This window comes from Patagioenas fasciata, chromosome 10 (genome assembly GCF_037038585.1).
Source record: "Patagioenas fasciata isolate bPatFas1 chromosome 10, bPatFas1.hap1, whole genome shotgun sequence".
In the NCBI taxonomy this organism is placed as follows: domain Eukaryota; kingdom Metazoa; phylum Chordata; class Aves; order Columbiformes; family Columbidae; genus Patagioenas; species Patagioenas fasciata.
Genome location: NC_092529.1, coordinates 10,023,998 through 10,038,206, shown reverse-complemented (window position 1 = coordinate 10,038,206; position 14,209 = coordinate 10,023,998). Strand labels below are relative to the sequence as shown.

At 40.4% G+C, this 14,209-nt stretch overlaps 1 protein-coding gene across 2 annotated transcripts in view; it reads left to right on the top strand.

Annotated features, from left to right (window-relative positions):
• Positions 1-14,209, top strand: part of LOC136105745 (musculoskeletal embryonic nuclear protein 1) — a 42,664-nt gene extending 28,455 nt beyond the window's left edge. Inside the window, exons 5-11 of one of the 2 annotated variants that reach the window (XM_065845543.2) lie at positions 137-249; positions 1,153-1,230; positions 2,101-2,250; positions 3,150-3,260; positions 4,619-4,634; positions 12,961-13,077; positions 13,843-14,209. In XM_065845543.2, coding sequence (XP_065701615.1) covers positions 137-249; positions 1,153-1,230; positions 2,101-2,250; positions 3,150-3,260; positions 4,619-4,634; positions 12,961-13,077; positions 13,843-13,949 — 692 coding nt within the window. In that variant the 3' untranslated portion in view covers positions 13,950-14,209. Of the gene's footprint in view, positions 1-136; positions 250-1,152; positions 1,231-2,100; positions 2,251-3,149; positions 3,261-4,618; positions 4,635-9,893; positions 10,108-12,956; positions 13,078-13,842 lie in introns of those variants that run through there. The other variant, XM_065845542.2, reaches the window with a different exon arrangement.

Here is a 14,209-nt window from a genome sequence, read left to right as displayed (position 1 = left end):
GAGCAGCACTAAGGAAATTGGAGAAGGCACTTCAAGAGGATGTAGCTGCCCTGCCTTCTCTAATACTGCTTTTCTAACATGTTTACTGTAAAGTAAAATCAACTCTGTGCATATATTGAACCTTTTTTTCTTGCAGGTGACCCCGTGCAGTGCAGTGCTTGGATGGGCCAGTGTGCTCTGTACATAATGATTATGACATTTGAGAAAACCATCATCATTATAGTGCTGCTTATACCTCAGTGGAAAGAGGTTTGTATTTTTACAGCATTTACAGACAAATGAATTCCAGGTGGAAGCTGTAAAGCAATAGACTTGGGTTTATTGGTTTGGCTCAAGCATCTTAACTGTCTACAGTCAATGCTGTTTAACTCTGTGGTGGTAGTATGATCTTTTAGTAAAATTAAGATACTGCTAATTAGGCTTTCTGGCATCCATTGCCAGGACTGTCCTATCATATTTTGGAGGTTTTCTGTATGCTGCAATATATAAAATTCTGTCTCCTTGTCTGAGTGCTCTTGAAGCTACTAAGCAGTTCTTCCTTCTCTTAATTCTTTAACCCTTACTTACAGCTATTTTGTATAGCTTCTTGTGGTATTCTAAAGAATTTTATTTGCTCTGATAGATCTAAACTGTAGAATTTCAGAAATTTGCAATGGATTAGTGAAGGCATGGCTGATGACTGGATAAATATTTATTTTGACAGAATCTGTACAACATAATATTCAAAGTAGTGGTGCATGCTATTATAGCCCATTAAAACCAGTTCGTCCCTATTGTATGCTCTGGAGTACTTTGGGAACTGTCTTCTCCTTACTGTGTGCTTTGTAAAACAGTTCTGTTTAAATTTCCCGAAGATGGAACTTAAAACATGTTCCTGTGGAGCATGCAGCTCCATGTTCAAGATGATTCTAACACAGCTCTTCAGACTTGTATAAACAAAAATGACAGGGAGAAGTTTCTGGCCAGCCCCACTTACTTATCTGTGGTAATTTATAAGCTGTCCTAAGTACTTTCCTTTTCTACAAAGCTGTCCTTTTTTTGTACATATGAATTAATTCTGTAGCATTAGCTAGTATGTGAACAATTGCTCTTACTAATCCAGTTATGTGCACATGCTGCCATGATCTGAACTTAATCCTTTTCTTTTCGCAGGTAGCTTTATTGAATCCCATAGAGAACCCCCAGCTGGAGCTGGCTATCGTCATGCTGATAGTTCCGTTCTTTGTTAATGTTAGTACAACTTGCATGCTTCTGTGAGATGTTTACTTGGATATCTTTCTGCCATGTGTTAATTAATTAATGCTAGTCCTTAAAGTACAGCATACCTTGGTGCTTAAATTAATTTTTAAAGAGGAAGGGTATTAAAGAATGGATAAAATGTCCGGATATGCAGATTTTATAAAGCTGAAATCCATATCGAGCTTAGTAACCAGGCTCAGGAGAGGTGCAGAAATGCCTCAGGGACATCTTTGGCCTGATGACTTCAGTAGCTAGAATGTAATACTGAACTACTGACATAGAGATTATAAAATTACCATTAAATTGGCTTTAGGAAACAGTTGGTCTAAGGATAGCTGCGCTGTCAAGTATCTTGTGTCTGACCATAGCTGATAGAGGCTGCCTGTGACAGAGCAGAGGAGAAGGGCAGGTGCCCAGTCATCCCTCCCAAAGTGTGCTCTTCCTGCATTTGGGGACCAGAGCCAGAGGTGGCGGGTGTCCTTGCGTTTAATTACTGCTGGTGGTTTTTTTTTTCTTCCATTAATTTGTTCAAGCATGGATTTTATCCTTTGAGAACAAAAAGTCGGCTGCTCTAAGATGTCTGCCTAAACTTTTTGCATTTCTACGTGAGGAGTTAATATGTGATCACTCTGAATAACAGCTACTTTTCTTATTTTCTTCTACAAAGGAATAAAGTAGCTATGTTCTAGAGCATTCATGCAATGTATAGTAAGCCATGTGACTGTATGTATACCAGATTTTTCCTGTTTGGACACTTCAGAATGATTGTCAAGTTTTCTTAATTCTGTCCAAATACTGACCAAATGAACATATGGTACTCTGAGGAAAACTGAACTGTCACTTCTCCTTTCTCTTTAACAGGCATTAATGTTCTGGGTAGTAGATAATTTCCTTATGAAGAAAGGGAAGACAAAAGCTAAACTTGAAGAAAAGGAAGCAGGTCAAGATTCCAGAAATGGAAGTAAAGTCCGATACAGGAGAGCAGCATCACATGAAGAGTCGGAGTCAGAAGTATGCAGAGTTAATTATTGCAATTAATACAATATAAATCCAGTCTAGCCCTCATGCCATTGATTTCATTGTAACACTGTCCACTTAGTTTTGGTTTTTCTTTGTGTGTACCTCTAACAGTAGTTCCTGGCATTTACAGTTGAAAACTAGTTAAGAAAAATGGCATTGTTGCAGCACTCATGGTGGTTAATTCCCTTCAAGATGGGCAGGAAGACATAAGAATGTATTTAAATATCACAGGTGAACTGTGTTTACCAATGCTTCTAGAAAACCCACACAGAATACAAAGCTAATAGACAATAGTAATTCAAATAGAGTTTAATAGCTTAAAGTGAGAGGAAGCCGGTGGAGGCAGCTGGCCTGATTTTGGAGAAGCTTCTACATCCTTGCCTTAGCATGATTTTATTCTAAATCATATAAAGCAGATAGTTTTCAGTTCGGTTGGAGGCTGGGTGATCTCTTTGAAGGTGAGTTGTTCCAGCTTTAGTTGGTTAATGTAACTTCTGTGTTACAGGCAGTACTATTTATATGGGGTTTTCTTTAACAAAGTGACTACCACGTTACCAGTGTGGATAGAGAGCTTATAAATACTCTCTCATTTTAGCAGCAAGCTGCCCCCACTGTTCTGGAGGTGCCGGAATGACTTCTTGGGGTTTAGAGCCAGTGATTGTAGTAGAGATTAATACACACACATCCTTCTTCAAAATTTACTGGAGGTTCCAGACAGGATGTGTGACATTGTTTGGTGCTGGCAATAAATCTGAATTGTGTTCTGTAAGCTCTTTCTTAAGCAAGTAATAAGGTGCTTTGCGAACATAAAAACATAGAAGGTTAAAAGTACAATGAAGAAAGAATGTGGCTTTGATCCATGATACTCAGAAGCCGTAATTTGTTTTTAGATCCTTATTTCAGCAGATGATGAGATGGAGGAATCAGACACTGAAGAGGACCTGCGTAGACTGACCAACTTAAAGCCCATTAAGAAAAAGAAGCATCGCTTTGGTCTGCCTGTATGACACATTCCTGACCTGTGTATTTGCAGGTTTCGTCACGAAAACTTCAGTCAGTGGGTTTTAATGTTGCAATTGCATCTCCCTTTTCATACAAACTGACTTAAAAGCAAGGTCTGCCAACAGAACGCAAACAGTTGGAAGACTTCCAGTTCAGTTGCACTACAGACACACTGACCAATTATGCAAGAATGTCTTTTCATCCTGTGTGAAGAGCACAGCGTCCGTAAGGCCTGGTCGCTAAGAGGATTTGTATCTGACGTTTCAGAGAAGATCATAGAAAACAGGGCAATCTTTCACTTGTGGTTACTGATGATACAGTTTAAGATGTTCTCAAAAAGGCATCAGAATCAACTGAGTTAAAGGAGTGTGTTTTATTACTAAAACTGGCTTTTGCAGCATAATTCCTAGAGCAGAATAGTTTATGGTTACAAGCTGTAACTTAACATTTATTTTTTTAAGTACAAATGTTTACTTGCTACTGGGTACCTATGGAACTAATAGGTGGAACAAAGATTTTTTTTTTTTTTCCAAGTCTCTTCAAATCTATTTGACTATTTTATATTTAAGTTATATTTTCATACAGTTGTATTTAAAGATTCTCTTTGTCAGAGAGAAGGGTGCAGTTCCCTTTTTTCTGCAGAACAGGTCAAATGATTTGTAGTGAAAATCTTATTTATCCTTGTGTCCTGGCTTAAGGGATTGCAAAGGGAAAAGCTCTGTCACTGCTGAAGTCACCAAATATCTCTAAGAACGCAGTCCTAAGTGTGTTTTTGACCACATAATTTGAAAATACCTTTTTAATAGGAGGTGGTGTTTGCATATTTGACAAACGTGCACTTTAGTGTATAACAAAAATCTGTTGCGTTAGGTTATTTGTGAAATATATGAATGACTATTTCTGTTTCTGCAAGTCTCTAGTGTGTACCTCTCAAATGACCCAAAAGAGATGGAACTCTTCTTGTACTTTTTGTTTTGGGCCTCCAGTACAGGACTGTGATCTGATTGAAACAGTTGTGCTACAATATTGCAAATAGTTCTGTCCATTGTTTTTGTTGGAAAAGCAATCTTCTATTTAATGCGCTTTAAAAAAAAAAGGTTTCTCCTTTTTATTTTCCATGAAGTCCAATTATCCTATAATAGTAGTAAAAGAAAAACAAAACAAACAAAAAAAGGTATAATATAGTTGCTACTACATAATTTTTGTGATTTTTTTCGGTGTCTGTCTTCTGATAATTGACGTGTGCGGATCTGAAACCTAGCAGACGTGTTTCCAGTGACATCCTTTTGCTTTGCATAGTTTCTAGGTGATTGTTTCTGACAGCTTTCCTTGCTTAGTAAACCTTGTACAGGGCAAGGCGATGTGTCAAAAAGGTGACAACAGACCTTAATTACAAATCTGTTGTAGCATCTGGACATCAGAAATGTTCCAAGCCTTAAATCAAACAGTTTCATTGGAAAACTGCTCAGAACTTTTTAAGATTTTTTACATTTTTTATAGATTTACTAGGTCTTAATGCGAGTTATTATCCAGACCGCTTAAATGGGGTTCTTGGGCCTTAGTAAATGCTGAACTGTGCGCTCCCGTACTTGTTTTTGCTATTCCAGCATTCCTTTTCGCTGCTTGGCTGCCGAGGTGAACAGAATGTTCTGAGACTTCAGGCCCACTTCAGCGAGTCCAGCAGGCTAGGAGGGACATTTTACCAAACCGAACGTTTCCGAGTTTAGTTGAGCCACTGACCTCTGTTACTGTGCACTGAAATACAATAACTGCAATAAGTACTAGTGTTTCTTTTAGACTAAATCTAGAAACTAATGACAACGGAAGCTTAACTGAAGTGAGGGGTGGGAGGGTTGGGAAATGCCCCGGATCACTGTTGCCTCTGGTTTAGGGGTTTTGTTTGTTGGGTCTTTTTTTGTTTTTTTTCATTGATTGTGTGACTTACATCTGAACTATTTACCACTGGGCGGGCGCATATCACCAAAAACACAGTACTTCCAGGAATTCATTTTCGTCAGCGGAATAGTCTCATATAGGTCACTCTTCCAAAGGGGTTTAAGAGCTAGGACTGGCTCTTGTCACAAATGTCAGCATTTATTTTTTTTTAGCATAGGATTTGTTCTATTTCAGATAGTGAAGTAAAGCTATTGAACATGTGCTGTGTACCACTGCACAGCCATCACTGTCCTCTTCACCCAGCAGAGATAACTGAACAGCGCACACAAATTTAACTGTACAAGCTTGCATTTTATTTTCCTGTTCTCACCTCTTCTCCAGTTACCAAAATGATCAAAATTATTTCTTGTCTCATGTTTAGTCTGTGAAGTGTCAATATAAAATTATGGCCTTAATCATATAAAAAAAATCGTTTTGACCAGACCTCAAATTTATTGACCAAGTACAAAATAGTGTAAAGTGCTATGGAACCGTTTCTCAAAGATGGTTATAGCAAAAGTATATGAATGCCTGATTTTTCCTGTCTTAAGTGCTTAAATGTCACTTGGTTTGAGAGTTTGATAGGCCTAGCAAGATGATGTAGTAAAGCACTACAAGCCAAAGAGACAGAACTGTTTTAAATACCACAGTAGTAACAGGAGGAGCCTGTCTTCAGGAGGGAAAAAACAGCTCTTTCTCTGCTAAGTTAAAAATTTTATTCACAACCTTAGCTAAATAATAAAAACTGTGGATTTTTTTCTGTTAGTTCTTTGTTATCATGCAAAAGAGATGGAAAATATAGAATTTGACACTTTTTGTAAGATGAAAGTTGGAATTCTTGCAGTAGGTACAAGTAGGACAAGTGTTCTTGTCTGACGAGCTTGTGTGTGTGAGAAAGATGTGCCTGGTGCTTCACTATGTCTTACTGTTTGTTGAAATGTATTGGCAGTACAACCTGAAATAATAAATTTTTCCTAAAGAGTTGATTCAGTAATAATATTACGACATGATGTCTTTTGCATTATCCTCAAATTGCCTCTCTAAATTTATGCCTGGTAAATGTACCTCAGGACAACTCATAGCAAAGGTTTAATTTGGGCTGTGCTTGAAAAAATGTAATTCTGTTTAATGAAAATAAGCTATGTAGTATATGCCGAAGTAAGAGAAAGGAATTGTAACTTACAGAAGAGACACAGAAGTATTGGTGGAGATCGAATTTACCGCAAATGGTCAAGCTAAATGTATTAACTGTTTTTAGTATCTGACCTGTAGCACATCCGCATAAATTTAAAACACTGGTGTTGTCTAATATGTGGTTTTCAAGTTCTGGCTTTAATATGTTCAGGTCCCCCTGTCTTACTTTAAGTAAGTAAATGCTGTATGTTAATGTTGCTAACTAAAATGTACTATAGCTTTTCTTCAGGGAAAACTCAGAAATTGAGTTGCAATTTAGAGCAATGCAAAGCAATCCCTTCCCGGGCATGTGCTCCATTCCAGCTGTGCCGGGAAGGGCGGCGTGGGCTCTCGTGCTCTGCTCAGGGCTGAGCCTCGCAAGGAACTTCTGCCACTGTGCTTGACTAACGCGTGTTTGCAACTTTGCTGTGCTTTCTACGGGAGAAACCAGTAATGGAAGTGAATAGATTCAGCCACATTGAGTCAGAGTAGATCTACAGCACAGGCCTGCAAACTTTTCTAGGTGAAGTTTCCAGTTCAGTTACTGAAAATGACTACGGTGGTTTTACAAAGTAAAACTGCAGTATCTTTAAAAAAGGGACTCTTTTGTAGGTGTTTTTGTCTTGCATGGGTTTCCATCTTAAATGGTTGGGTTTGTAAGTGAAGTATAGCCTATGTGAGCAAAACCAGCAGTTGAATTCTGCTGCGCTGTGTTTGGACCATGTGTTTTGCCAGTGGATGGAGGTCAGCAGAAAGGACACAGACAACAGGTTCAAATTATAAACTTTTCCTTAAGTTTAAAGCAGCAAAAAGAAAGGGAGCAAGGCAATGCACCTAATCATTACTACAGGGAATTAAGTATAGCGATGAAGATAAATCACCAATTGCCCTGATACTTTCCCATCATCCAGATCTGTGCTTCAGCTGGGGAGCCCCTGTCACAGCAAAGGATGGGAGAACCTTTCGCAGCAACTGGGAGCTTCTATGCAGTGTGTCCACTGGTAGGTGGGGTCTCCATCGTCGCTGTGAGAGGGTCCTGCCTTTATACAGGTTAACAAACAAATGCATGTATCAGAATGCACAGAAACATCTGGTAGGACTGGCATTCTTACCCAGGCACGTTCCAGATCTGGCCAGGATCCCACGCACATCCGAGAAGCTCCTGTTCCACTAATTGATCTCTACCTTTGACAGCTTCTGAAGATGATTCCCATGGTCATATTTGGCTTTGACTACATATTTCTAAACAAGGCCTGATACCTGGTTTCTTGGTGTAAACAAGGAAACGTAAATATTTTCTTATGACGTTTCATCTTCACTAATGATTATCTTTTATCTAAGCTACATCTTTTGCTAATGACCGTACAGATTTCACTAATGGTTAGATACTCATATAATATTTGATTGGAAGGTTCATCTAGAGGTCAACTATGGTTCAGGGCCTATTACTCAGGCCTCAGTACCTCACCATATTGTTTAATCAGTGGTGTTACCTTAAACTTCTAAGAGTATCTGATGTAATTACATTGTATAATGGTTTACAATAAAGTTTGACTTATTACAGATTTGTACACTTGTCTTATACTTGTTCTGCTTCTAAGCGTGCATGTTTCAGTGTTTATAATGTGCTGTTGTGGGACGCTGGTTTTGCTACTGGAGTTCAACTTCAGAACTGCACATCTCATTAATTCAACCAGGTGAACAGAATTCCTACTCTGAAATGTAAGTAACTGTAGATTTAGGTTGGGGTTTTTTAAGGAAAAGTAAGCCCATGATCTGTAAGAGGAAATGGTTGTTCAGTGTTGGTTTAGGAAATGTATCATCAAAGGGCACAGAATTGCCCAGGTGATGGGGGATGTCTTAGAAACTTCAGGGTTTGCTGCCTACCTGTGCAGGTGCCTCATCTCATACCCCTGAATGGCATGCAAGCTGAATGTGTTTTAATTTTGTTTGTATAATGATTTTGTATAAATTAAATTGCCATGAAAGCATAACTGTTGCTTTTCAGTGAGGAATATGTAGTATCAGTTAAATGAAGCCATTTTGAAAGCTGAAGGGAAAAAATAGTTCAGTGTCTTGAATTCTAAGTATTTGCTTTAAACATGCAGAATGTTATTTTCCTGTTGTAATAGATAGTGTCAGAATACTGACGACTATGGGACTGTATAGCAACATCTTAATAGAGAAGTGAAGGTGTTACTTTGTACAATAGAAAAAATATATATTTTTCCTAAAGTTGATTGTTTTTTTCCTTCTGCATTGTTAACCTACTAAAAGATACTGCTATTCTGCAGAAACGTTTGCTTTAGTTTACTAAGCCATGGCTCTAACAGAAATTGAGTGTAAGGAATGGCAAAGTATGTAACATCTAAACTGCTTCTTAACCTGCAAATAATTCCCCCAATAGACACGCAAAGGAAAACATCTTGGGCCTGGGAAGAGTTCAGCTTAAAATGGGCACACAGAGGCCTGGGGGATGATTCACAGCCAGCAAATCCAAGAGTCCTGATCGTATGGTGCTGGTGCTGTGGTATTGGTGTAATGTTTTCATAATAATAAATGCCAATTTTGTTTTACTTCCCATGCTTCTGTGCAGCATCAGTAAAATACAGCCAGAGCTGAGAATAGGCCAGGCAGATTTCTACCACTACAGTGGTTGATCTTTCTAGTGCAAGGTGTTAGGAGGTCTGACACGTCTGCCTTGCCCATGTTACATACCTGGCTGGTACGGTTCTTTGTAGGTGCTGGGTGCAGTCACAGAAAGTGATTTTTTTTTTTTTTTTTTTGCATCATGCAAAGAATTAATGTAAAATAATGTAAAAATAAAAGGGAAACAACCTTCTCCCAGTAATACCAAAATAGAATTTATGCTTAAGAGTTAATTTTTTTTCTATTCAATTAGAAAATTCTTTAGAGAACAAATGTTAAAAGTTCTTGAAAAAGTTTTACTACTGTCAGCATGTACAGTGGGGAACACTGAACTTACTCATGTCTGAGTAAGCTGTTCCCATGCAGACGACAGGTGAAATGATTAAACTTGCTAATACCACTGTAAGTAGAAAGTGATTTTCCTCTCTCAGTTGTGTAAGAGCTGGCATCAGAGCAAGCTCAGCAATAGAAGTGTAAGGGTAAAAGCATATCCTATTTTACTAACTCTCTAAAATGCACTAAATACTCTTCTGTTAAATATCCCTGTGCAAAAGCGACTTAGGGCACAGTGTGGTGCTTTGGATGTTTGGTTTATATAATCTTTAGAGAAGGCATGTTTTGTTATGCTGGGAAAGAAACACAAACACTCTTCCCTCCTCGCCCCCCTTATCAAGAGGATTCAGGGTCAACTTTGTGTCTGTAACAAAATGTTGCCTTTAAAAGTTATAAATAGAGCCCCAGTGGACTCCCCGGGAAGTCCATTTGCAGCGGATTGGGGTTCCCCGCGGTCGCTGCCCCAGCTGTCTGCTCCTGTCCATCCCCAGCTCCCCCGGGCACGGGGCACAGTAAATACTGCAAACCCGAGTCATCGCTAAGAATAAACCTTCAACAAAAACAGCCTCTGTCAACCTGAATCATCCCGGGTTCTGCTTTGGGAAAATGACCCAGCTAATGACTTCATGTTAGATGCTCTATATAAGTCAAGGAAAAAAACAGGCGTTTGCAGAGCACACGGGCTGGATTTAATCAAAGCCAGGAAACCACCACGGGAGGGATTACGGGGCAGTGAGCGCTGCAGTCATGTCCCAGGTACAGGCAGATCTGTGTGCAGATGGCTCCCATGGGGCTGGGTGCCCAACAGATGTGCTACGGTTTTAGTTGGTTTTCTTGGAATAACTTACTGGCAACTAACTCTCCTTAACCAGTGAATTTGGCTTTTCGGCTCTGTGTGACTTGTTTGATTATGTTGAAGTACTTGAATGCTTTGTTGATGTATTTTAACAAGCAAGTTGTTAGGAGGGGTTATTTGATGAAGAAGGAAAGTAGCTGCTCTCTACATGATTAATTAGTTTTTAAATTTTCTGTTTTACTATAAATATGTCTGTAGGAAGGGAAAAAACATTTCCACTGCTCTGGTTTGGGATGTTTCACAGGAGTGATTGCTGCTTTTCCAACTTTCTTTCTCAGACAACAGTTTGAAATGTTGGCAGTATTTTGGAGGGACATGGCTATACTGAGCTGTGCTGCTGTGTAAAGCTTAATGTATTAACATGCAGGAAAATAGAGCATGACTGAACATTGTGACTGCCAGGATACGATATCTGAGAGTGAATTTTTGCATTGCACGCTTTTATGTTCATTTTGTAACTAATGGTTTGTCTTTACTGTGTGTCCCAATAATCAGAGTTTCAAAGTGATCTTAAAGTTAGCTCAGAAATGTTGGGGTTTTCATGTGAATGTTTTCAACACAAGCTACGCACACCTGGCAGAGATCTCCACGGCATGAGGATTTTACGTGGTGGGTGGGATGGAGACTAAGAACAAGGGAAGGATACGAAAGCACAATCCTTCGACCACACAGAGTAACTTGGTTCGGCTTATTTTTGTTACTCCAAAGAGAGACAGTAAAAAAACAGCCATATGTCTTGTAAACTAACACTTTTTGACTTGTGACAGGAGGAGATAAAGCGCAGGCTGCGCTGCTGTGCCAGCTGGGAGTGGCTTCTGGCAAACCCTGGGACAAATATGTTTGTGTCGGGAGCAATTAGCAGCGGGGCTGGCAGGGCTGGGCTCACCTCTGCGGCTCTCAGCAACCTTTCTGTGCAACTTTTTTGATTTTTAGCTGGGGCCCAACTAATCCACAGCAGCTATTCTGCTGGAAAATCCCCCTGTAATCAAAGCATAAAGTGTTTTATGTTAATGTAGCTGGGTGAAATTGAATGGTTCTGCTCAGCCTGGCTGTCTCTAGGTGCATCTCAAGTGCCTCCTTTCCTTACCCTGTCCCCAGGAAGTCCCTTGTCCCATTGGAAATAAGCCTGGTAGTTATTACCTCTTGCCAATAATGGGTGGAGAACTTTAGTATGTTTTGTATTCCTGTTAACAAAATAAGGTGGTTGGTCTTTTTGATTGGTTGGTTGGTTGGTTTTGGTTTTTTGGTTTGTTTTTTCCTTTCTGTGTTGGAGCCAACACAGGTCTGTACTGGCTGCCTGTGCACCATGTCATGGTCGTGGGGAACCCTTCCCATCACATGCCAGTTTTCATTACAGATGGACAAGTGAAACCGTGGGTGTAGGTTTGTTTGTTAACCAGCTAACCTACCAAAAGGTGTTGTGAAACTTTGAAGGCTTTGCTACCACTCCTTCCCCTTCTTTACTTTGGCTACTAGCAGAGTGTTTTCCCCAGAGGTCTCGTGAATGTTTCGTTTCACACAACACATTCAGATGGGATTGACAGCGAGCTATTCTGAGCGTTCCCAGGAATTTACAGCCCACAGGAAAGATGCCGAAGGCTCCAGTGCAGCCAGCCTGCCCTGCGCAGAGCCAGGCGTGCAGTCCTGTCTCTGCAGGCTCCCTGGGAATCACCGCACCAGCCACTCCTGGGCCTTGCGGGATTTGTTTCCCTCCACAACAGTTTTTAGGTTTACAGGCAGTGCCTAGAAATGTGTAAGTGGGCTCCACCACAGCCAGAACCCAGATATCAGAAACCCTATGCCTGTAGTGATGGTCAGTGAAGTTTCTCGTTGATGGTTCAGTGTGCAAATCGGTTTGTGCTGGAGTGTGGGGGTCTTCAATTCTCTTTAATTGTATCTCCTGTGGCCCTGCACCCTGCTGCAAGGTCTGCCTGGTGGGACCTTGGCAATCTGTCCTTGAAACAGTATACTGAAAAGGGAATGATTGGCGTTGTGTCTGACTTTGAAGTGCTAATTCAAAGGTAGGGATAGGCTGATATGAACCAATGTTATCCTGATTTTCTTCCAGCAACATAAACTGCAAACAGATTAGTACTTGGACACTGCAGTGCACCACCTGATGATGCATCTGTTTCTATATTAGATTTCCTTCTCCTTCTTTGGGTTTTGAGTCGAGTGTTTCAGATGCATTTAGTACATGCTTGTAGACAAGCCTGTTGACTGCTCAGATGCTTTTTGTTCCCTAGATTTCAGACCAATAGCTACAGGTCAAGTGTTAAGTTTATTCCAACTAAATCAAGCTAGGCTTCAGAATCTCTCTGGCCAATTTCCCAAAGAAGCAGTGAGTAGACTGAGGCACAAGCACAATTTAGTAATGAAGTTTTTTTCCTTCCCAAATACTGGACAGATTCTCAAATTACCAATCTGTGTTTGCAGAATGACCAGGCAGGGCTGGACAGAAGAAAAACCTGAAAATAATTAAAAAAAAAAAAAAAGCAGCAATCCACTCTCTTTCAAAGGCTCTACAAACAAAAGACAATTTCAGAACAACAGCAACAGATTTTGGGAAGGGCAGTGAAATCATGGTTGCACAGAGATTTGGAGTAGCTGAGTGAACAGTCTCAGAATTGAAATACGTGGAAACTGTATTAGCAGTTCTGTATGTTGTAGCCTTTGGGTTAAGGCGGTTTTGTTCCCTGTGCTTCTAAACATGCAATACTGATGTCTGGGAAATACGTGTGTTTCTTAGCCAGCCCCTGTGAAAAAGAAGCGTCCCCCTGTGAAGGAAGAAGACCTCAAAGGAGCCAGAGGAAACCTTTCCAAAAACCAGGAAATTAAATCCAAAACCTACCAAGTGATGAAGCAGTGTGGTAAGTCTCCTTGATAGAAATGATTAAGCAGTCTTCCAAAGTTAAAATATCCACTTAATTTCATTTTTCAAGTGAAAGCATGTGCCTCTGAAGCAGCAGCCAGCAGTGCCACCAGCCTGGCCTGACCGTGTGGGGACTTTGCCTCCATCCCCGCGAGAGCACCAAGAGGTGTCAACGGGGCTCTGCTGGGGTGATCGCTCTCCCTGTCTGGATGAAGCGATAGGGAGAGCCCCAACTTTGCCTTCTGAATCAAGATTCAAACCAAGCCCTGGGTCCATAGTCAATGTCAATGGCTGCCCAAGTTGAAGATCTGGAGGCTCTGACCTCTTGAGTGGATGAATTTCATGTGTTTAGAAATTGGGGGGGATAAAGGGTAAAAGGTGAGTGAGAAGAAAGTGGGTTCCTGAATACCCCTGGTGCCCTGGTTTTTTCTTGTTTTTGCACTACCAGTGGCAGAGTCTAAGGGAAAATGATTAATTTTTATCCCCTTTCAGCATATATTCATATATTCAGCCTATACCACAGTAGTTGCCAAGTTTCTAAAGCACTTGCAGCAATTTGGGGCCAGTCAATGGCAGCGACCACATGAAAGTGCTGTCGTGCTTGGGATGAGAGTGCTGTGCCTAAAATTTGGGAAGTTGATGAATGGATGAAATATTTATCAAATGTGTATGTATGTATATATGCATTTCAGCAGCACTAGTTTTACTCTCCAAATCTGGTGTGTCACTTCACTGATTGCATCTCCTGGTTTTCTTTTCCAAGAACAAATGGGCTCTGCAGCACCCTCCATATTCAGCCGGGATCGGACAGGAGGTGAAACAGTCTTTGAGAAACCGAAAGAGCAGCCGGCCAAGAGCGTCTTTGGCTGACGGCGTAGCTGGATGTGCCTCACGCAGACTGTTGTTCTAACTTCTTCCCGAATTTCTGCCCCTTACACTAAAGTAACTGTAGACCGAAGTAACTAATTTCTACTCTAAGTCATTAAGTAGGGAATAGACTCGTGTCAAAGGCTACAATCTCCACGTTAATTTTTATTAACTGCTTTATTTCTATCTGTCAAACAGTGTTTGCTATAATGGTTTAATAAAAAAAGTTGTTAGACACAGCTTGGCACACTGTGGTGGCTTAA